The following is a 25,605-nucleotide window of genomic DNA, read 5'->3' on the forward strand; positions in this document are numbered from 1 at the left end:
ACTAGACAGAACCTTATTATACATATTTTACAGGGATGAAAAAGTAGAGGCTTATGGAATCAGGTATAGCAATTCTTCTTAATTTTTAGTAACCACTGCTACTTATTCATATAGCACACTTGGATACTGAGGTGGTAAAACTCGAAACGCAGATTTGGAGCAAAAATATTAGTGATATCTTCCTTTCAGTTTCATCTCTTGTTTTAGCCTCATTTGCTTTTCACAGTTTTAGATTTGGGTTCAATACTACCCTCAATACTCCTAAAAAGCTATTTTAATGTGGCTACATTTTTTAAAAAAGTGTGAATTTAAAACATTCTTTCAGACTTTAGCTTTGCTTTGTTAAATAATGTTAGTAGTTAACAGAATTACTCCAAGTAAGTACACATAGATTAATTTTGGGTATTTAGTAAAGAACAAAATTTGAAAGATGAAATAAAAGCAGACACACTTTAATTATACTATAAGTGAAAATGAATCTTTTGCCACGTCATTAGATTCTACTTGAGCAGAAAACTATTATTTGAGCTATAGATCTTGTTTAGATAATTTCATTACCTTAAAGATTAACCTATAGAATAAAGGAAAGAACAATAAATAGGTTTAGAGTCAAGGAATGTTTCCAATTGTAGTTCTCAGTCCCACTACTACCATCTCTGTGGTTTTGTGATGGAGAACAAATTACTTATCATTACACACTGGATTCTCAGTTTCCTCTTCTAACAAGTGAATGATGTGTACACCAATGACCTCTTTTAGCTTTAAGTGGCATGAGGCATGCTTTGCTTGCAAATAATTATAAACTGAAAAAAAAAAAAAATCTCATGAAAGAATCTATCAATTGAATAGCATTTCATCTATCTTAAATAGATTCAGGGCCATGCAAAAATTTTCAATTACTAAATTACCAAACATATAGCTCCATATATCTAAATTTCCGTTTTTAAAAAGTAAATTTAATTCCCTAAACTATAATTATTCCAGATAAGTTGTATAAGAGATAAACGAGGCACAGTAATGGACTTCAATATTATTTTATTCTCCTTTAAACTTATTAGCAATTTTATTAACATGACAACAGTAACAAAGATAATGAAAAACTGAACCTGGCTTATGAACTTCCAGTTCTTTTTTTCTTTTTCTTTTTTTTTACCAGATATATGCGTGGGTAATTTTACAACATTGACAATTGCCAAACCTTTTGTCCTAAGATGGCAGGTTGACCAATACATGTTAAAATATGTTAAAGTATAAATTAAATACTATATATATATATATATATATATATATATATATATATATATATATATATATATATATATACACATGTCCAAACGGTTGTTTTGCTGTACAAAAAGAATCAGACTTTGAAATAGTGTACAATTAGCCTGTGAAGGAAATCCAAAATGCAGGCGGACAAAAATAGAGGGATTGGAATTCTATGTAGTGGTTCATAGTCATCTCCCAAAGTTCTTTTGCTGGGTGTAGCTGGTTCAGTTCATTACTGCTCTATTGGAACTGATTTGGTCCATCTCGTTGAAAATGGCCACATCTATCAGAATTGATCATCATATAGTATTGTTGTTTAAGTATTTAACAATCTCCTGGTCCTGCTCATTTCACTCAGCATCAGTTCATGTAAGTCTCTCTAAGCCTTTCTGAAATCATCCTGCTGGTCATTTCTTACAGAACAATAATATTCCATAATATTCATATACCACAATTTATTCAGCCATTCTCCAATTGATGGGCATCCACATAATTTCCAGTTTCTGGTTACTACAAAAAGGGCTGCCCTTTCCCTTCTTTAAGATCTCTTTGGGATATAAGCCCAGTAGTAACATTGCTGGGTCAAAAGGTATGCACAGTTTGATAACTTTTTAGGATGGAGGGAGGAAAAAAATTATTATGTTTCAGTATCTATTCAAATGTCATCAGTTCTTTGTCTAGAGATAGATAGCATTTTTTTCATCATGGGTCCTTCAGGACTGACTTGGTATTATTGAGAATAGATAACTAAGTCTTTGCCATTGTTCATCATTTAATATGGTTGTTACTGTATGTACAATGTTCTCCTGATTATGCTCACTTCATGTAAATCTTTTCAAATTTTTCTGAAGTCATCCTGATTATTTCTTACTGCACAATAATATTCCATTACAATCATATGCCACAACTTATTCAGCCATTTTTCAATTGTTGGGCACCCTGTTGATTTCTAATTCTTTGCCACCAGAAAAAAAAGCTGCTATAAATATTTTTATACAAATAGGTTTCTTCCCCTCACCTCCTATTTCTCTAATCTCTGCAGTAGTACTGTTAGATCAAAGGATATATACATTTGATAACCCTGATAACAGTTTGATAATCAAATTATTCTCTAGAATGGTTGGATTTTACTTTTTTTTAATATTAGTAAATCTGATGGGTGTGAAGAAGAATCTCAATTGTTTTAATTTGCACTTTTCTAATCAACAGTAATTTACACAGCATTTAATAGCTTTATTTCTTGTTGGAAAACTGCTTGTTGAGATCTTTTGACCATTTTGTCCTTTGATCATTTATCAATTGGGGAATGATTTGTTCAATTCATTTTCAACTGCTTAACTAAGTAGAAGTACAGCACGTTGACTTATATTTTCATGCTGATACAAATAAAATTCAAAAGCCAAAGAAATATACAATCATAAGTTTAGTTTCTGAGCCATGACTATTTCCAATTATCAAAAAAAGTTAAAGACTATAAATTTTTCTGTATGCTATAGGTATAGATATACAACCTGTGAACATCTGAGCAGATTTTATTGATATGGTGTCTCTTCAAGTATTTTTTTTTTAAACCAACTATTTTCTGTGTTAAGTACAAGAATAAACCATGCTATGCTATTTTCAGGAATAAAGTTTTATATTCACAATCCTTATAAAATATCTGGAACATAAACAACAGAAAGCTGACCTTACTTACCTCTCAGATTTGTGGAAAAGGAAAGAATTTACGGCCAAAATAGAACTAAAGAATATTATGAAATGCAAAATGAATAACTTTGATTATATTAAATTTTAAAGTTTTTGTACAAGTAAAACCAATGTAGCCAAGAGTATTAAAAGGGAAGCAGAAAACTGGGGAAAATTTTTTACATCCAAGGTTTCTGATAAAGTATAGGTTTCTAAAATATAGAGAAATTACTCAATAAGAATACAAGTATTCTCCAAATGATAAGTGGTCAAAGAATATGAACAATTTTCTGATGAGAAAATTAAAGCCATTTTTAGTCATATGAAAAAATGCTTTAAATTACTACTGATTAGAGAAATGCAAATTAAGAAAACTGAGCTATTTCTTCACACCTCAAGATTGGCTAAGATGACAGGAAAAGATAATGATAAATGTTGGAAGGAAAACTGGGACACTGATACATTGCTGGTAGAGTTGTGAACTGATCCAATAATTTGGAGAGCAATTTGGAAGTATGCCCAAAAGGCTATAAACTGTGCATACCCTTTTGATCCAGCAGTGTCTGAGCTTATATCCCAAAGAGATCAAATGTTTGTAGCAGCCCTTTTTGTAGTGGCAAGAAACTAGAAACTGAGTGGATGTCCATCAATTGGAAAGAGGCTGAAGGTAATGCAATATTATGGTATATGAATGTAATGCAATATTACTGTTCTATAAGAACGATCAGTAGGATGATTTTAAAGAGGTCTAGGGAGAATCACACGAACTGATGCTAAATGAAGTGAGCAGAACCAGGAGATTGTACATAGCAACAGCAAAAGATTATGTGATGATTAATTCTGATAGACAATTCAGGCTAATTTCAACAGACTAGTGATGGGGAGAGCCATCTGCATCCAGAGAGAGGTCTGGGGGACTAAAAGGGAATTATAACATAGATGGAGTGAAAATATTGAAAACAACATTTTCACCTTTTTTGTTGTCTACTTTTTTTCCTTTCTTGATCTAATTTTTCTTGTGCAGCATAAATAAATGTGGAAATATGTATGGAAGAACTGTACATGGTTAACCTATATTGGATTGCTATCTAGGGGAGAGGGTAGGTAGATAAGAAAAAAAATTTGGAACAGAAGGTTTTGCAAGGGTGAATGTTGAAAATTTTGCATGTATTTTGAAAAACAAGCTATCCATTTTTTAAAAATTTGTAAATTGTTTTTAAAAAGCTGCCCTTATATTATCATTTGACTTCCAACAGGTCTCTCTGCTGCTGCCAAGTCAGAAAATGTAAAATAACAAAATAGCGTGATTAAATGATGTGATTTAAAAAAAAAAAAAAAAAAAAAAGCTGTCCATCAGTACATATTTTAGTATCACTTCTACCATTTATGTCTTAGGAAAAGAAAATCTGCACGCAGAACTCTTAATTCTGCTTGCTTTTTTCTAGAATGTTCAAATTAAATAGATTGAGAGATTTTAATTAATTTACCTCATATTAATCTTTTACAATTAAAAAAAAAACCCACTAAACTCATTAATGTAGGGATAACTTCTAAATTCATCCAAATTAGCAATCTGTCTGAAAATTAACAAATTTCAGTGCCTAAGGCACTGAGAAACAAAATAATTTGTCACCATGACAACTATTACGTATCAGAAACATTTTGAAATCAGGTTCTCCCTCATTCTAAGGTCAACCTTCTAGTACACCATATTATCTTCTACTAATGTAGATAAATCATGGTTTCCCGTTTGAGTCTAGATCTTTGAAAGCTATACAATTGTACAGGGAGGTCCAACACCAGGATATAACTTCAAGCATAAACTCAGCAATGGATTATATTTTTATGTTTTATGTACCAGTCTAGCCACTTTTTAATCACTAGAATGTTTTCCACATAGGTAACACATTTTTCCAGTGATGATTCATAAAGAATGTCACCAGAAGCATGAAGATTACTTCACAAATCATAAAGTTACTAATGCTGTATTTAAAACCCTAAAAGCAAGGGTTACTTAAAATGAAATTCTAGAGCAAGAAATGTAAACTTATTTTTATGTGTAAACATGAATAAATCAATGATTCCATCAGTTATTTATTTAAATTATAAATTTCATAATATATGTAGAATATTGTGAGGCTTATAAGACATACACAAAATAATTACAGTGCAGGAAGAGAAATAACAAAATGCAATATAAGATTTATGGAATAAAAATGAGAAAAATTAGATCAGTACAACTATATAGTACTTATTAATTTATCAAATTATGATACTTGGCATTTCATTCAAAATATAGACATTCAGTTGCTAACAAAATGTTAGTATTTTTTAATGCATGGCTAAAACCAAACAGCTAATCTGGGGCAAAGAGAAGTAAGAGCTAATAAACAATCAGTTCCAAAACCTGCAATTTCAAAGATATTCTGGCAGTAGTTGACAAAGGGTTGGATGAAGGAAGGTAGCAAATTTCTCTGATCTCATGCTTTCTCCCAGACACTGCTTTCAGTAGCTATCAAATGCAGAATCTAGAGCAGGAAACTAAGTTATTTATCCAACTCTATATGTTTGAAAGATCATTGAGTCCTCCCCTCCAATTCTTTTCTTTTTAATTTATTACACAGCAGCAAGGAGGCAGAGTGTTTATAAAATGCTGCGCCCAGGATCCTCATCAATCAACCTCAATCTAAATACAGTATAATTAACATGAATTTATAAGAGGGAGGCCATATTCTATAATGGAAAGAGCCAGAAGCTACTGGGTTCAAATCTCAACTTTGCTACTATGTGTGAACATAGTTAAGTAGATAATCAAGCCTAGAATCAGCAATACTGGCATCCTTGGGTTCAAACCTGGCTTCAAACACTTAGTAGCTTTGTGATCCTGGACAATTCGTTAACTGGCTGCTTGAATTTCCTCATCTGTAAAATGAGTTAGAAAAGGAAATGACAAACCACTCCAGTATCTTTGCCAAGAAAATCGCAAATGGGTTCAAGAAGAACTAGACATAACTGCAAATGACTGAACAAAAAAATCATGTGACTTTTGGCCAGCCCATTAATCTTCTAGTATTTCAGTCCTCTCACCTATATAAGGCTATAAAGGAATATTCAGCATGACAATTGCCTTTTAAAGTTCTTAGCTTAAGCATGATAAATGAGGAAATAGGTTTACAAGAATTGTAAGGGGGGGGGGGGGGAAGCAGCTAGATAGAGCACCAGCCCTTCAAATATGGTCTCAGACACTTAACACCTTAACACTACCTAACTGTGTGACCCTGGGCAAATCACTTAATCCCAATTGCCTCAAAAAAAAAAAAAAAAAATGCCCATTTAATCCATATTGGATTAATTTTGAAATATAAAAAACTATTATAAAACAATAACAACAACAATAAAAAGTTCTTTGCTTGATACCTTTCAATTAATCTTAATCACAAAGTGCTTTGAACCAAAGTCCGGTGGATAGACAAAAATGAAACAGTCTGGGTCAAGAGTAATCTTTTGGGGTTGGAGAGGAGACATACAAAAGAGTACACAACAATTATAGCTTAAATTGAACCTAAAAGGAAGACTAAGGATTCTAAGAGTCTACTTTGATGAGCTAACAGCTTTGGGGGAATAAAAGGAGGTAAATGGCTCTAAAAGTAATAACTAATAGTCCAATTAGATTAGAATGTAGAGTTTGTGAAAGGAATTAGTGTGCAGGACTAGAAAGCTGAGCAGAATCCAACTGCAGCTATGGAATTCATTTTATCCTATAAGTCATGAAGGGGAAACAGGATTGACAGTTTTTAAGGGGAGGTAAGGAGTGTATGGCATGGTTAACCAATGCTTTTTAAAGACACTGTAAGTTTTAAGGAAGACAGAATGGGAAAATACGAGACCGGAAGCTGGGAGAACAATTAAAAGGCTATTACAGTAGCTCAGAGGAAAGACAATAAGGACCTAAATTAAGGTGGTGCAGTGTAAAATGAACAAAGGAAGCCCAAGTAAGAGAGGCTGGCTTACTGGAAGTTTCCCCAAACTTGGCATTCTACCTCTAGTCACCTAAACCTCCAAAGCCTCCAAGTTATCTAAGAGTCATGCCTATGGGAAACTTCTTCCAACTGCACAATGATTAATGTTCTCTAGTTCATCAAATTATAGACTATTTATCTTTTAAAATGCTATTTCCTTCCAAACAGAACATGGAAATATTGCAGATAAAGAATTAAAAAAAAAAAATCAATGATTGATCAGATAAAGGGAAGAGTGAAAAATGATGAGGAGATTATAAACCTGTGTAACTGGAAAGTTGATAGTGCTCTCAACAAAAATAAGGAAATTATAGAGGAAAAAAAAAAAAAAAAAAAAAGAATTGTCACACAATAGAATGTACTGACTGAATTCAGAGGACCTCGATTCAAATACCAACTTTAAGCCTTACAACCAATGTGATCTTGTACTTAACCTCCTTTCAGAGCACTCAATTTCCTTGAGTAAAATGAAGGACTAACTAGATGGCCTCTAAGGTCCCTTCTTACTCTAAATCTAGAGTCCTTTGAGTTCTGTTTGGATTATGCTAAATTTAAGAATGAGGCATAGCTCCAAAATATGGAAAAAATATATATATAATTTATGACAGCAATTAGGAGTGAACAGATAAAATTCAGGAGGTGTGTAGGGTGTGTGAGTGTGTGTGTGTGTGTGTGTGTGTGTGTGTGTGTGTGTGTATGTAGCACTAATATTTGACCCCAGATAGCAGGTGAAATGATGAAATGAGTGATGAGAAAAGGAATCGGGGCAAATGCCACTGATGGACAGAAAGATGCAATCTAGCAAAAAACACTTGAGGAATGGTCAGACAAGAAGAAAAAGCAAACAGCCCTGGTATAGAGAAAAGAGAGGGAGGTCTATAGTATCAAAAGTTGCAGAAGTAAAACAAATTCCAACAGACAAGCTTACTGGTAGTTTTATGGAGGGCAATTTCATTTGAGAGGAGGAGCTTAAATTAGAGCTTTAAAAGGCATTAAGTGATTTACTGTTGATAAAGGTGGAGAAGGAAATAGGGATAACTCTAGGAGTTTGGCAGTGAAAGGAAGCCAGAGGTAATGATATTAGCTTGAATGGATGTCAGGGCCAAGTAAAGGATTCTTTTTAAAGTCAATTTTTATTGATACCCCTTGTTTTTCATCACAGTAATTTTCAGATATTTTTTCCTATATCTCTTTTCTACTACCACAAAGAAGCCCTCTCTTGTCCTTGTAACAAGAGGGCAAAGTCAGCAGAACTTTACAGAATTGATAGTGTATTCAATACAATATTTTGTACTATTTCTCAATGCTCTACAAAAGGGAGGGAAGGGCTTCTTCATTTCTTCCCTAGGAACAAGGTTAATTGCTATAGTTACTGAGTGTTCAGCTTTGTTCTAAGGTTCATTTCATTTATATTGTGTTAGTCATGGTGAGTGTTATTCTCCTGCTTCTGCTTATTTAATTATTCACTGACTCATCTAAATCTTCCCATATTTTTCTGAATTTCTCATATTTTATGGAATTGGAGTTTTTTGTTTTGTGTTGTTTATGATGCAATGATATTCCATTACTTTCATGAACTGCAATTTGTTCAGCCATCACCCAATCAATGGGCATATATACTTTGCTGGCATTTTAATTTATTTATTTTTTTGCTACCACAGAAATGCTATTACTAATATGGGATGTATACAATGCTTTTTCTTTTATCACTGACCTCTTTGGTCAAATAAAGATTTCTTTAAGGAAAGAGCAGAACAGATCGTTTATATAGACAATGGGATAAGAATGAATAGATTTTAAAAAAAGACAGAGGAAGAGAAGGAATAAGTGATGATTATCAAAGGTACACATGATAGAGGAGGTTTGCTATGGCAACAAGAAGCTTTCTCCTGAAAAAGAGAATTGTAAAGGCTAAAAGAAGTATAGGACAACATTGAGAGCTTTCACAATTAAGAGACAATTAAAAATGCCATAAGAAAAAAAAAAAAAAACCTAAGTTAAACACGTTTAAAAGCAGGGGGTAATAATAGAATTTAAAATAAGCACCATCTTTTGATAAAATGGAAGTACAAATAAAAGATCCATAAACAGTTAATATAAAATGAAATTTTAAAAGGGATTAGGATTATTAAATTTAGATTAATAACAGAAACAAGTATATATATTTCCTTCTTATAAAAATGCCGAACACAATCCTCACAAATCAGATAGTATCAGGTACTGCGCACTAAGCAATGGGGATACAAAAAAATATGAGAAACAAAAAACATGGGTTTGAATTGAACATTAAAAATAATTAAAGTAAAAGAAAATATTTTATCAATGATTGTATCAAGAGTATAATATCCAGAATTTATAACGAACACAAGATAAAATGCTTTCTACAATAGAGCAATAATCAAAGAATGTGAATAAATTTTTGAATGTGAAAATTAAAAATGGTTATATTAGATAGAAGTGCTTAAATTCCCTAATCAGAGAAGCGCATGCCAAGAAAAGCTCAAAATATGACCATAAAGTAACTAAAATAACAAAAGAAAAAAAATCAAATGCATTGTTTATGGAGATTTATGAGAGAAAGAGAAATGATTATAATTTACTGTTGGTGAAACTCTATATTGGTACAAGCATTTGAGAGTGACCTAAAAATATGTGTAATAAGAGGCCCAGATCTGTAAAATAAAAACTAAACCTGGAAAAGGTAGTCATCCAGGTTTCCCATCAGCAAAAAAGTGGAAAGAACAAGACATTTAACCATCAATTTGAGATTCCTGAGAATACAATAACACTAATCAGAAAGGAAATTTTTTACCTGATATTTCAAAGTTTTCCAAGTCCAATTATAAATCTGTTTTTATTAACCCTCTTTTATGACCCTATGCAACTCCCAAAGGCTATTTCTGTCAAAAGTAAATGCATAGCCCTTTATATGGTGGAACTTTGTCTACTGAAGGTTAATCTCTGAAATTATCCACTCAAAAAGTGATCTAACCCAGAGATTAAACAACTACAACGTAGAGGATATTTACTATCTACAGTTGAGTGACAGCATGTCCAAAGAAGTTTATGATCTAATAAAGTTTTAAATAAGACCTGTACACAAATAGATATTCCTCCTCCTAAAATAACTTTACATTATAAACAAACTTCCCTGTAACATCATGAAATCTCACCGACATTTTTCTCAATTAATTTATAAGAATTTATAACCAGCCTACACTTTTGGGTTCTCTAATTTTACCTTGACCTTATTAGCCTTAATACTGATGGAGGTTATAAGAGGTTATGGAAACTGAGTTATAGCTCTTTTTTCTTCCCTTCACTTCAAAAACCGTTTTTTATCATTCCCCACTCTTTTTCCCAATAAATTCTAGAGAGAGAGAGAGAGAGAGAGAGAGAGAGTACCCAGGAAGAGAGAGTGGTCAATGATATAAAATGTTCCTCAACCTAAGAAACAAACAAAAAACTAAACTAAACCCTCCTATTTCTTCAAACTAGTTTTATTCTTGTGACTGGGTTCCATTCCCCCATCTTTCTCAGCCAAAGTCCAACATAAGGCCTAAAATTGCTGTCCTCCAAAGTTACCAATGCTACCAAGTTAACTGCCAAATTTCAAACCCCATCTTTTTTTTAGATCTTTGCAAGCTTTTAACTCTTTTGCTTGCTCTTCCAGACTTCATTCCTCTCAAGCCCAATAACAATTAGTATCCCTTCCAAGGCTCTACCATGGGTTCTATCCTCTTCTTTTTTTAATACTATTTTGCTTAGTCATCTTTTCAGTTCCTATAAATTCAAATATCAACTCTTTCTCAAATCTACTTACTTACCTCCTTGCCTCAAGTCTCTTTCCTCCAGTCCATCCTCCACTCCTCTTGTCAAACTGATTTTCTGTTTCCAAGATGCCAGTTCCCATCCAACCCCAATGTTGTTTGACTTTTAAAGCGCTTCATAACCTGGCCCATTCCACATTTTCTAGTGTTCTTATGTTACTGCCATTCACACAACTCTATATTCCAGGAACTCTGGTCTCCTCGCAGTTCTTCCTATATGGCATTCCATCGTCTAGCTCCAGGCATTCTCACTAATCACTCCTAAATTCCTGGAATTCTCTCCCTTTTCAATTGCCTCCTAGTTTCCCTTCTTTCCTTCAAATCTCAACTAAAATCCTACCTTCTCAAAGAAGCTTTTCTCACCTTCCCTCTGACATTATGTCCAAATTATCTTTATATTTCCAATTCCCAGAGGACAAGTACTGCTTTTGCCTCTATACTCCAGTGCTTATAAACAATGCCTGACATAATGTAAGCTCTTAATACCTTTTGTCTTGACTTGTTTACACTGGCAGTTTCCATTTTCCTTCCTCTTCTCAACCTTCTGCAATTTGGTTCTTACATCAGTCAAATGAAATTCTCTCTCCAAAGTTGCCAATGATCTTTTAATTGACAAATTTGATGGGTCTTTTATGCAATCTTCCTCCTATTTGATCTATTGCAGTGATGTCAAATTCAAAAAGAAATAGGGCCCAATAATCCATACATAAGAATCCCAGCAAGTCACTTACCAACAGTTTGGAAAGGTAATGTTATCTCTACTTTACAATAGTATCTACACTTTGCTGCATTTTTATTGTTAAACATTTCCCAATTACCCTTAAATCTGGTTTGGGACCCCACTGGGGAGTGTGGGTGGCTGTGTTTTACACCTGATTTGCTGCATTTAATACCACTGATCACTCTCTCCTCCTAGTATTTTCTCCTCCCTCTGTTTTCATAACACTTCTCTCTTTTTGAGTTATCCCTAACCCATTCTTGGCAGTTTTTTCAGGGTTTTTTTTTGGTTGCCTTTTAACATTACCATTTCTCTCTTCCACCCAAAAACATTAGGGGAAGTAGTGAAGCAAAACCCCATCAACTTTATCTGAAATCCCATTTCCTACTTTTACTAAGAAAAATAGAATTTAACATATTTTACCATGTTTAACATGGTAAAATCTAAGGGAGGGAATGAGGGGAAGGGTGGGAGAAATTGGAACATAAGGTTTTTCAAAGATCAATGTTGAAAAATTTATCCTTGCATGTTTTGAAAATAAAAACTTCAATAAATAAAAAATTAAAATTAAATGAATGAATGAAATGAAAGGAGGGAAAGGAAGGGAGAGATAAGGAGAGGAAGGGGGAGGGGAGAGGAAGGGGGAGGGAGAGAGAAAGGGGAGAGGGGGAGAGAAAGAGAGGGGAGAAAAAAAAAAAGAAAAAGAAAAATACAGGTTATATTTTGTTAGCGCTCAACTCCATTGTTACACACTTCAAACTCTATCATCTTTTCATACATTTTCTTTTCCTCTGATCCAGCCTGAAGAGGTAGTCCTTCTCACTATTAAAGTTAATCCTTACCTACTTAAATTCTTGATCTTACTTCTTCCAAGAGCCTTGTCTTTTTCACCATCTTTTCTCATCTACAATCTCCTCTAGCTACCAGATTTCCCTGCTGCCTGAAAACATGCCTCTTCTATCCTTTAAAATTTTCATTTTACCAAGTCATCTCCTAAAACTCATCTTTTCTCTCTCCTCCCTTCTTTCACTGACAAAAATCCTAAAATCATTTTACATTTACTTCTATTTCCTCACTCACCCCTCATGAAATTGGTATCTGATACTAGCACTTGTCTAAAGCTTCTCCCTAAAAGATCAAAGACTTCTTAAATGTTAAATCTTATGGTCTTTTTTCTTTTAAATATGGCTACAAATGACTACATAATCTCTTGACTGCTTTTTCTTCCCTTTGCTTCCATGAAATGCGCTCTCTCTCTCCCTTTGTCTCACAGCTCCAACTCACCATTCCCTGCTAGATCACTCATTCCTCACTCCTATGTACCAGAGCCAATCAAATGCACCCTAGACTTTCTCCTCTAATTTTGCACTCGTTTTTCATCAGTTCCTATGGGTTTAATCATTATCTCAATGAAGACAATTCCCAAATGTATGTCATCTAGGTCTAATTTCTTACCAAAGCTCCAGTCTTATATCTCCAGCTACCTGCTAGATAAATCTGCAAGTACTATCAATAGTATTCTCAGACTTACCATGTTTTTAAGAGAAGTTGACAGTTTCTCTAAAAAACTCACTTATTCTCTTAGGAATCCAGGTTCATATTGAAGAGTAATACAGTATGGGAAAAATAGTGGAAAGATACAAATTCAAACCTTGTTTCTGGTGATGATTAGTTGTTTATCTACAGACAAGTCAGTTAAACTCTCTAAATCAGATTCTTTTTCTGTAAAATGGGGACAGGAAATGATGTAGAATTTGTAGTTCAAGTAGGTGGGGCACAAAATTCAGGGCAGAAAATATGAAATAGGCAGATAAAACTGTATCAATTTACATAACACTTTTGAATTCCTAAAGAATACAAACAAAACTGAGTGGCCATCTTCAACAATGAGATAAACCAAATCAGTTCCAATAAAACAGTAATGAACTGAATCAACTACACCCAGCGAAAGAACTCTGGGAGATGACTATGAACCTCTACATAGAATTCCTAATCCCTCTACTTTTGTCCACCTGCATTTTTTATTTCTTTCACAGGCTAATTGTACATTATCTCAAAATCCTATTCTTTTTGTACAGCAAAACAACTGTTTGGACAAGTATACATATATTGTACTTAATTTATACTTTAACATATTTAACATGTATTGGTCAACCTGCCATCTTGGTGGGGGAGGGGGAAAATTGGAACAAAAGGTTTGGCAATTGTCAATGCTTCAGATCTATGTAGAGATTGTTTGGAAAAAGAAAAAATAGAAAAAAGTAGTTAGCATTCTGTCACATAGTCCAAAAAAAATCAGTAATAAAGGCCTTATTTTTGTATGTGCTAACTTCAAAGAATATAAACCATGATTTTTTTTTTTTTGTCTTACCAATACCTAGGCACAATAATTGACACAAAATAGGCACTTCCTGGAAGCAAAGAGAATGGGAAGAAAGAGGAAGTTATAGAAAAAAAGTGCAGAGGTAGAATTAACATACAATAATCCCTTCCATATCTCAGAGGTTAGGGGTGAAGTACCCCCATAATCTGAAAAATGTGCATAAAATCTTTTGGACCTCCCTTCATGCATGCCAGAGAAGTCTGAATTTTTTCTTTTACAACTTTATGAGGTGTTTAACAATATCTTATGGTAAAATCTGGGTTGTATTTGGTCATAGGATATATGTGGGTCAATGTGTCTACATTTCTAGCCATTGTGTAAAGTCTGCTGGTTTTGGAATACTTTTCAAAAACTTAACATTTTATTATTTAACTTCAAAAAAGGAAATATGCATACTTATGAAATTAAAAGAAGTTTGCTGTAATTACTTGTACATAGTATACAATTTTAAACATATTTCAAGCATTTCTGAGTTTCTAAACTTTTTTCTTTACAGTCTGCTGGCTTTCACATGTCATCTGCTGCTTCCACAAAACTCCCCCAAAAATTCTATTTTTTTATACCAATCCACAATATATTGAAATCTCAATGAGAAAGTCATAATATAGGAAGGGATAACTATCATGGTAATTGGATAAGAAAAGTAAAGAAGAAAGGAGAGTATAAAGTTAACAAGATATTGAGGTTGAAAAGGTACAAATAGCTAAGTTTTGTTTTTTGTTTTTTTTTGAGGCTGGGGTTAAGTGACTTGCCCAGGGTCATACAGCTAGGCAGTGTTAAGTGTCTGAGACCAGATTTGAACTCCCGTCCTCCTGAATTCAAGGCTGGTGCTCTATCCACTGCGCCACCTAGCTGCCCCCAATAGCTAAGTTTTAAAGTAAAGATAAGACCTACAGAACTGATTCTTACAGCTTTATTTCACATCTAATGTATTGTCAAACAGACTATAAATATACAAGAGTAGAGTACACAAATGAACATTAGAAATGTACAAAAAATAAATCTCCACGTACTCCTAGGTAGAAGATCACTATACACTTCAACAATAATACTATATGAAGATGTATTCTGATAGAAGTGGTTATCTTCAACATAAAGAAGATCCAACTCACTTCCAGTTGATCAATGATGGACAGAAATAACTACACCCAGAAAAGGAACACTGGGAATTGAATGTAAAATATTAGCATTACTGTCTATCTACCCAGGTTACTTATACCTTCGAAATCCAATACTTAACGTGCAACAAGAAAATTGGATTTACACACATATATTATATCTAGGTTATACTGTAACACATGTAAAATGTATGAGATTGCCTGTCATCTAGGGGAGGAAGTTGGGGGAGGGAGGGGAAAAGCTGGAAAAATGAATACAAGGGATAATATTATTAAAAAATTACTCATGTATATATACTGTCAAAAAAATTTATAATTATAAAATTAATTTTAAAAAAAATTAGTAGTAGTAGTACCTGGTAGCTAAATAAATTTTTGGACAAAAAAATTTTTTTCTCCTCAAATCAAAACATTCAAACAAAATAAACTCTTTCTGGGAGGACTTTATATAAGACAAAATCAGCTTATATAGAATTATTAGTAAGCAAGAATAAATTCATTGTTGGAGCTAAACAAACTTATTAAGCGCTACACTTTTCTTTCCTTCAGAGGGCAAGAAATTTCTTAAAAGTACAGAATATAACATATCATTGTTCACATAAAAATTCCAATGATCCAAAAAATAATTAGCTAAAAAACAAAGAGGCAATATTTAAAACTTACTCTTTGAAATGTTTTCCAAGATTACTAATATAAAAATAATAATACTTAATATGGCCATGAGATAGTTTGGTGAACATATTATATTCCACATTTAGAAAGTGGGTCTTTGGTTGCTCACAGTTTGATAAGCAAACAAACAGGATTTGCCAAAAGGCAAGGAAAATCTTGGGACACTTTTGCTCAGCAAAAAACAAGAATGATTGATCATGGTAAGTATATGGAGAAAAAAAACTGCACTTGTTGGTAGCATTGCAAATTGGTTCGATCTTTCTGGAAAGGTATCAGGTAATAGTTACCAAACTATAAAACTTTATGCACACTGGCCCAATAACTGTACTTTGGATATTATATCCCAAGGTGATACCCAAAAGGGAGGAAAAAAATAAATCTGATCAAAGATGTTTATAATATCATTTGCTTATAATGAAAGAAAATCTGGAACTAATCCAAATGCCCAACACTAGAGGGGAAGAAATTATGCTGTTAGTACGATGGAATATTATACAGCTATTAAAATGACATGTAAAGACTATGTTAATATAAAAAATTGTTTTTAAGAAACTAAGTGGAAACCTTCCAACATGGTTATGTGTATATGTAGAAGGGATGAGTATATGTAACAAATATAAAAGAAATCTCAAATGATGTACAGCTTGGTAATAAATTATTCTTAGTTCATAATTTTTAAAGTAATGAAACATTTAATTTACTAAAAAAAAAATTACAAACCACAAAGTTATAAAAATTTAATTCAGATAAAGTAGCAAGACAACCTTTTCATTCACTTTTTTAGACTAATACTATGTTGAAGAGGCAAAAATCAAAATTCCTTAGATGTTAGAAAGTGATATTTTGGACTTACCTTCTTTATTAATAGCTATAAATTCCAACTGTGGTTTAAAATGTCTATCACCCCCCAAATTTTATCTATTTAAATGCAAATAATATCTGAGATAGAGAAAGCCTCAAGGTATAACAAAGCACTTTACTTTTTGTATAATCTCAACAATCCAGTGAGATAAGAACTCATTTTAAAGATGAGGGTTTCTTAGAGAGTTGCCCACTGTAACATAACACGTCTATTAAGTGCCAGAGGCAGTATTTTGAAGCCGCATTGCTGACAAAAAAACACAATGCAACCCTAAATGTAGAGCAGCAATTTTGTCTTATTGTTGATCCCATGATCTCTGGGATAATATTCCATTAACCTTGCCAACTCTTTCATTTTTCTCTCCTTCAGTCTAGAAAATGCTAGAAAATATTTTCTAGTTTAAAAAAAAAATTTGACTCTGTTTGCTTCTCTGATTACCTCTCAACTTGATGCTCGACTTCCATATTACTGACAAGTCCTAATAAAATCATTATATATAAAGCATTATGACTACAGAGAGCTTTAGGAATCATCTATTTCAATCCTCTCACTTTACAAATAAGGAAACTGAAGCACAGAGCTCTAATGACTTCCCAAAGTCACACAACTATTAAGTAGCACAGTTATATTTTTGTTTTGGCAAAAACAACCTCAAAACCTTTAAGAGCTGTATAGCCTTGGGTAAGTCACTTAACCTGTTTGCTTTGTTTTCTTCAACTATTATTATAAAACAATAATAGCACCTATCTCCCAGGGTTATTGTGAACAGAAAAATGAGATATCTGTAAAATAAGCAAAAACTTAGCACAACCTGGCACATAGTGCTACATAAAGGTTACCTATTATCATTCCATCATTATCACTGAAACTAGAATCCAGATTGTACATATCTTCTCATTTTACAAATGAGGAAATTATGGGCTGGATAGTTGAGACTGATCAAGGACACATAGATATTAAATAGCAGAAATGATATTCATATCCAGGTCCCTCACTTTCCACTACCCTGCTTTTCTGTGTGTGTGTGTTTTTCCTGAGGCAATTGAGGTTAAGTGACTTGCCCAGAGTCACACATGTATGGAATGTTAAGTGTCTGAGATCTTATTTGAATTCAGGTCCTCCTGACTTCAGGGCTGGTACTATATTCACTGCGCCACCTAGTGTATATTATTGTTTTTCCACTATCAATACCCAGTTTTTAATTATATACACAGGTTTACCAAGGCATCAGAGCAAAGTTGATAATGCAAAGAAAAGATATGTCATGCAAGTTGTTGGAATTAATAGCACATTTTCTTTATTCCCTGAGTAAGCAAAGCTCCCCTAAGTAAGTAAGTCAATGAAACTTGAGGGGAATGCCACATTCTTTAGCTCCTAAGGAGAGGCATCCAGAATTTCAGAAACCTGTTGTGTCAACTAATATTTATTGTGTGCTTAACAGTTTATAAAGCACTTCCGTCTGATCTTCAAAAAGACTGAGTAAGGGAAGTGCTACTATCCTCATTTTGCAGGTGTGGAAACTGAGGCTCAGAGGTTAAATTCCCAGATTCAAAATTCATAGTCTGCAGCCAAAATCTTTCTGACTCCAAGTCCAGCAAGACTAAAATTTATAAAATCAAATTTAAAGAAAAATTCTTCTAGAAACTAAATTGAATTTATCCTTATTTTAGTGCTATGATAAACTTGTAGTAAATAAAGTCTAAATATGGGTAAGTATAAATTTGCAAGGTGTTCTGCAGAATATAATCAATGAAATAAAACTATTCAAAAAAATGTCCAACTTAAGTAAGCAGCCTCCTTATCTAAAAAATTAAAGAGCACTGGACTAAAATGACTTTTGGGTTGGAATGGAGCTCTAGATCCAGTCCCCTTTTGTTGTAAGGCTGAATGGTTGTGTAACAAAACAAAACTAAGTTGGTACTAACAAGGCTATAATCATGATCTTGGCTTTTCATTAGCTCAAAAAAAAAAAAAAAAAAACCAAAAAACAGATAAATAAAAAACTTTGAAAGTCCCACATTTTCCACAGCCTAACTGTTCAAATGCTTAAAATACTGTAATCAATACATTCACACTCTCTCTCTCTCCCCCTCCATAATCTTTGGATACATTATCTTCTATCAATATTTGAGAAATCAAAGACTGAAGTCATTGTCCCTCAACCATATATTGCCAGGCTTTACTCCAGATATCAAAGCAGAAATCTTGACCCCACCTTCTACAGGAAAGCAGTGAAAAAAGTCTGACCACACCTCTTAAACCTCCTCCTTCCTCCTCCCCCCAAGCACAAAAAAAAAAAAAAAAAAAAAGGCATTTCTCCTATATCTTTTATTAAAATTACAAGTATAGTTTTAGCCAAACTGTGAAAAGTTGATAAGCCAAACCATTAAATGGTGGAGTAGCGATTATTAACTCATATTCATCCACACCCATTCTGGCTTTTATTCCAGCTTTACAATGGCATTTAAAAGTTCAGGAAAAAAAATCTGTGTCCTAAGACTTTAAAAACATTTGTATTGAAGTATATTTTCAAGGTATTAAACTGGAGGGGCAAGACAAGTCAATAATAACAAAGGCAAGGAAAAAATCCTAATATTTGTCCTCAGAAGTTATTTAATTTCCACCACTGAAAGTAAAAGAATAAAGGCAATTTTTAAAAATGTTGATAGACATGTCAGAAAAAATAAGAAGCCAAGATAAGTTAAATATTAGAAAAAAGTTGTAAAACAAAATTAAGATTTTTGAGAGGATATAAGCAAAACGACAAATTAAAAATATATTTATTTAATGTAGTTTCTTTCAGAATAAAAAAACAAAATGTCTTAAAAAAAAAAAAGTCTTCAAAAAGGTTTAACTATTCAGGATTGCCTTGTGTCCACTTGAGAAATCTGATAAAATTTTTAAATAGTAACTAAATTTAAATACTTGAACTCCAAAGATCTCTTGTTCACAAAATATCCTGATAATGAAATGGTCAAAAAGATTTCAACATTTTTTTCCCATACAACTAGATAATAAGCTAAACAATTTTAAAAATACAACAATAAAACCAAACAGGTCTCTAAGATCCTTTCCAGATCAAACATTCCAATATTCAACTTGTCTTTAAAATGAGCTAATAAAAAAAGAGAGAAAATGAGTTTATTATAGATGTTTTTTGTTTTAAATACCAATAGATGTTTTGTTTTAAATACAAATTTCTCTCAAATTCCAGCAATCAGTTGAAAACAAGTATTTAATAAATCTTGAGTAAAGTGGATCATATATGTAAAAAGTTTGTTTTTTTAATCTTAAAAGAAATTTCATAGCTCAGAATTATAACTAGTGAACCCACTTAAGAAGTCATAGGTTGTTTTTACTTCTTCAATCTATAGACACACTATGTCTTCTTCACTGTCAGGTTTTTGGAAGAACTGGTTAATATTTCGTTTTTTTTAATTTTCATAAACAAATTAAGTGGCAGAGATTTACTATGAAATCGGCGATTATTAAAAAGGTCAAATGCCCTTCAAAATCTGTTATGGCTGAGAAACCAAAGTCCAAAAGTTAGTTTTTAAGACTTCAAAATACTAAGACTTTGGAGACATGGCATTTTAAAAGGTCAACAAATACTCTATAAAAAAGGACTCAAATTGATGACTTAAATTTTATGAAATCGGTGAAAAACACTATAATCAACTACAATTCTCACTAGGAAAAAAAAAACAACAAAAACAGTTAATTCCTAAGATAATGTTTAAATATCTTTAAGCAAGTAGACATCTTTTGATTTTCAACAATACCATCATAGTTACTTTGTAAAGCTTTTTTGGTTTGACATTATTAAATACTTCTTAACCAGACCACTCTTCCCCACTCCAAAAGAGCTCCAGAAAAATACTGCTTTAATCCCTTCTATTCCTTATTTCCCTATATTTTGAAACTTAATTAACTCAGTACCTAGTCCTACTTTATAGTACACTGTATTTCAAATTCTATCAAACATTCATCTCATAATAGCCAGGTTACTGAGAAGAAAAGAATAAAAACAGCTTTAAAGTTATCCATTATTATTATTAGCAACAATAAGAGCTAACATTTATATAACTATGCACTATGCTAAGCACTTTATGAATATAATCTCATTTGATTCTCACAACTACTCTAGGAGGTTGGTAATATGTTCTCATTTTACAGATGAGGAAACTGAGGTAAACACAGTTATAAGTAACTTTCCCATAGCTACCAAGCAAGAGTATGTCTTGAGTCTAGTTTTAATTACTAATGTCAAGTTTTACAATTTATAAAGTAAAAAAGTTAAGGACAAAGTTGCTATAGGCAATCTCTTTCATATTAACCAATATGAAAGCCAACTTCCCCACAAAAAAAAAAAAAAACAACACCCCGCCCCCCAAAATTGTACATACAGTTCATTCTAATCATAGGCCTCATCTCCTACCTACCCTAGTTTTTTTTTTTTTAATTAAATTCAGTAGTAGCATTGAAAATCGAAGAAAAAAATCTTCAAAAAGAATAACTCATTTTGGATTATTATGAATTTATCAAGATAACTTGCTTTGAAGTTATTATGGTATTATTAAGAAATATGAAGTACATCCCTAATTCTTGAGACTGTCACACCACAGAACATCCCTTTTATCAATGACAAAGTACAAGAAATTTGGCTGGAAAGACATCAATCTAAAACCAATCTACCTAGAATCCAAAGCACAACTTTACTTCCCAAAAAATTAGCTTTAAGATCAGAGCTATAAGAGCCTGATACAATCTAGTTCACTAGCCCTCTCCCTCTTATAAAGATGAGCTATCAGAAATCCAGAAAGGTTATGAACAGACACAGATTAAAACTAAAGCCTAGTGCTCAGTTCTATCTTATCTTTCACCAGGAGTTGGCTTTTAAAAAAGGGTCATTTTAAATTCTTTCAAACTTTTCCCTATATTAATTCCCTAAATTAGTAACATGAATGACAATTTCAAATATTTCTAATTATATAAATAAAAATATTTGAACACAAATTTACAGAACTTTGTTATAAATATTTATCCACAAACATAGTATGAATTTAAATTAGAAAAAGAAACCTCAAAATTCAAGAAAGGTGCTTTGCTAAGACTGACTTTTCAAATCGGGTGGCTGACAAGTTACTGGTCTTTTCCACTAAGTGCTGTCATATAATTTTCCCCATCTGCTCAAAGATTTACAAAAACTTCCTCTTTTCAAATTCCCTTCTACTTCAAATAGACCCGCTATCAGATAATCTAAGTAGATCTAACTTCTGTACTAGGATGGAACTATTAAAAAAAAAAAGTTATCACACAACAATGCTATCCTTACAGGACTTGTTTCTTTAACTTTATTAAAAAAGCCAATTCATACCACACTTACTAATTTTAGTCACAAAAATCTGAAACTCACTTTAGAAACACTGACCCTTCTTTCCATGTCTGCCCAACAATGTTCCCCTTGCCTTGCACATGTCTTCTCCTTTCCTTTCTGCTTATCTGAATCCTACCATTCCTTCAAAAAGGGCCAGTTCAAGTTCTGCAGACACCATGATGATTTCTTCCTTCCTATGCAGTACTTATATAAGCTGTTATAAATTACAATGTAAGATAGTAAGTACATCTCTGGTTTCCAATTAAAACTGCAAGATTTCTAAAGGCTGAATCTATGACGTATTTTTATTTTTGTTCACAACTCAAAGCACCTTATAAACAGTGATCAAATCTGGAATGGCAACTCTCCATGGCAGAGTTATCCATGGAAGTTTTCCTAAGCAAGGTATAGAAACCTTGATTTCAAATAATAATAATAATAATAATAAATAATAATAACCCTACAGTTTTCAAAGTACTCAAAATCAAACCTGTGGGGTGGGTTTAGCAGATATTACCCTTTTCTTACAATAAGAAAATAAATTTTAAAAATAAGTGACTTGCCCTGATCTAATAAATGATTATGATGACATGGTAGTTTCCTATATCTATCTTTAACCAAATTGAGTTTGTGTAAGAAGTTGCCTCAGCAGCACGACCACCAACTTCTAAAGTAACAGCAAATCAGTGTTTTTGACTGTTGCCAAGAAACTGCTGAGGAGTAGTTAGGGACACCAGTCAACTCTGCAACTTTGTTTTCTTGGGGCCCCTTTTCCTATAACTTTGTAAGGCAAGTTGAAACTGCAAGATTGCAAATAAATCATAGTAACATTAGCTACATCTTCAAATATGCAGAATTCTAATCAAATATAATGCCTTCTCTGCAATTTAGTACAAACCAAAGGAAACATTTCAGTACCAAACCACAGTGTTACAAAACCTGCAGTCAGAATGCATTTTGCAAGAGCCATGTGACACACACATGACTGTCAGCTAAACTGATGAGTGGACCACAGGGGAAGGGGGTAGGGGTTCAGGGACATTTACCAGCAACTAACTTCAAATTTTAGAAAAACATTCTTTAGTCAGGCTTTAGGAAAACCAGTCAATAGTTAATCTTTCCTTTTAACATACCTGTTTATTTTAAAAGTATCGCTTCAATCACTTCATTACTATTTGAGTAATTGTACATGTACTCAGGGGAGAAAATGGGGGAAAGGGAATAGGAAGCCAGAATCTTCCAAAGAAAAGTGAATTCCATTTACTAGGAAAGGTGCCAGGTATGTCACATCTGTTGTCGCTGCTTTTCGATTAAGCAAGAAAAAATGCATTAACTTTTTATGACACGTCATGAAACCTCATTCCTTATCTGCAAGTACTCAACTAAGGTAATGCAAAACTTGCACATCTACCAGAGATCCCCCCAGTTTCTCTTTCCACTATGACTTTAAGGATAAGAGGGACAAGACCTGCGATTTCAGTGGTAGCCAAAACTCTTAGGTAAAGGAGCTCGCTCTACCCTCTCCTCAGCAACTGGAGCGTCTCAGAGTGTGGCCTAGGAGCCCCTGCAGGGGCGAAGTGACTCGCCTAGGGACACAAGGGTCGGTTGTTTGGTCAGATATGGGCACTGAAGTCAAGTTCTCCAAGCTTGGAGATCAGCCCTCTATCTCACCCTGTGGAAGGTTACTAGCCTTGTTCGTTTTCACTTGGTAACGATGGGTAGGTGCACTCGATTCTGACCTACAGAAAACAGCGTTTTGGAGGGCGAGGCAGTCATTCCAGCCCAGACGACGCGGTTCTTAGGACTAGAGGACTGCCTTCACCGGCTCTACTCCAGGAAAGAAAACTCGGGGAAGGAAGTCCATTTCAGAAGTCGCTCGGCACCCCGGCCCTTCTTCGCCCCTCTCGCCTTGCCACGGTCTCAAGAGGAGCGTCCGTGCTCACCTGCAGCCCGGCGGGGCCCGAGAAAGGGGGGCAAAACAAGATCGGGCAGAGAGCCGTTTCCCTGTCCCAGTCACCCTGCCCCTCCAGCGGGGAGTAGGGCCAAGGACCGACTCTGACAGCACATCATCTGGCCCACGGAAGTGACAGTGCCTTGAGAAAGGAACCCCTAGTCTGGCCCTCCGAGACAGCCTCTCTCAGCCCCCTCCCCCGCTTCCCGGGCCTGCTTCAGGGAGCCTCCATTTCACCGGACCCCGCCCCCCCCACCTGGGTCCTGCGGCTCCCTCTCAGCCGCACCCCCCTCTGCCGTCAGACAATGGAGCCTGCCCGGCCCGGCCCGGCCCGGCTCAGAGTGGCAAGCCTGGCTGGGCTGAGCGCCGGCCGCCTCCGGCTCGGCTCGGCTCGGCCCGGCCCGGCAGGGCCCGGCTCCGTATCTCCTGGCCTGGGCTCCGCGTTCCTCCTCTTCCTCTTCCTGCCCGGCGCCCGCCCCTCACTGTTCAGGCCCGGCCTTGTCCTCGGTCCCGCTCCCAGCCCCTTACTTACTATTCGGGATTCATGCTGGACATGTCACTGCAGCTGCTGCCGCCGCCGCCGCCGCCACCTCCGCCCTTGGTACTACTGCTACTACCGCCGCTGCCGCCTTGATTCTCCGCGCCCGGAACCGACGAAAAGGAATGAGAAAATCCGTTCCGGGAGCGCAAACGTCTTCCCCCCTCCGCACCCAGTGAACACAATCAGCTGCCACTGCCGTCGCCGCCGCCGCTACCGCCGCTCGGCACTTGCTTCCACCCAAAATGGCCGCCGCCGAACCAGGAAATAGGGAAGCCTCAGACCGAAGGGCCTTTACACAGCCCAGAGGGCGGCCGCACCGCACTGCATGCCGGGCAAGATAGTCCAGGCGCGTGCCTGGAGGCCCCGCAGCCAGATGGTTTGGCAAGGGGGCTGGGACTCGCTTTCCCGACGAGCCCGGCGCCCTGGGCGCATGCGCATTGAGGGAGCTGTTGACCACCCCACTTTACTCCACTTCCCCCCCCCCTTTCCTCTCCCCTCCCGACTGTCTCTCGGGAGAAGGCTCCGCTCTGACTCCCCCTAGCGGATTGGCTAAAACTGAGCGGCCTCGGTGATGTCATCAGTGAAACGTGGCAGCTGGGCGAGTCAGCGACCTAAAGGGGAGGGGGAGGTGTCAAAGGAGGGGCTGAATTGCGGGAGAGGGGTGGGGCGAGAAGCGAGGGGCGGGGAAGGGGAAGAGAGAAAGGGGCCGGGAGGAAGGAAGAAAAGGGAAGGGTCCAGCTGGATAGGAAACCCCGGAGGGAGGAAGCGCAGACTGGGTGGGAAGCCGCCCTGAGCCGGCTCACTTAAGTGCCTTAATTCCACGAATAGAAGATCCCTAGAAAAAGACTTTGAAAGAGCGGAGTAGCAAATGCTACACCTGTTGGAACTCTGGAATTGTTCGCGGGTCCAACCGCAGTAATCCTGACTTCTCTCTCTCCCTCGCCCCCTCCCCCCCCAAACACCCATGCAAACCCAGACATGCACAGACATACATTCTCTGCCTCCGCCTGGTCCTAGTTATCCCGTGGTAACCAGGCTGCCGGAGCGACCCAACAAGTCACTCTAAATGGGTGACCTTGAGTCAGGCATGGAGCCTCAGTTTCCTTATATGTAAAATGGGGAACATTTCCCCCTCTGGGTTGATGTGAGGTAACTTTTTGTGGTCTTTAAAGATCAAGC

At 35.3% G+C, this 25,605-nt stretch overlaps 1 protein-coding gene across 1 annotated transcript in view; it reads right to left on the minus strand.

The window, feature by feature from the left end:
- RAB1A (RAB1A, member RAS oncogene family) overlaps nucleotides 1-24,955 on the minus strand; it is a 41,225-nt gene extending 16,270 nt beyond the window's left edge. Inside the window, exon 1 of the mRNA XM_074287085.1 lies at nucleotides 24,418-24,955. Coding sequence (XP_074143186.1) covers nucleotides 24,418-24,440 — 23 coding nt within the window. The 5' untranslated portion in view covers nucleotides 24,441-24,955. The remainder of the gene's footprint in view (nucleotides 1-24,417) is intronic.
- Nucleotides 24,956-25,605: the final 650 nt, after the last annotated feature.

The sequence above is a fragment of the Sminthopsis crassicaudata genome, chromosome 2 (genome assembly GCF_048593235.1).
Source record: "Sminthopsis crassicaudata isolate SCR6 chromosome 2, ASM4859323v1, whole genome shotgun sequence".
NCBI lineage: Eukaryota > Metazoa > Chordata > Mammalia > Dasyuromorphia > Dasyuridae > Sminthopsis > Sminthopsis crassicaudata.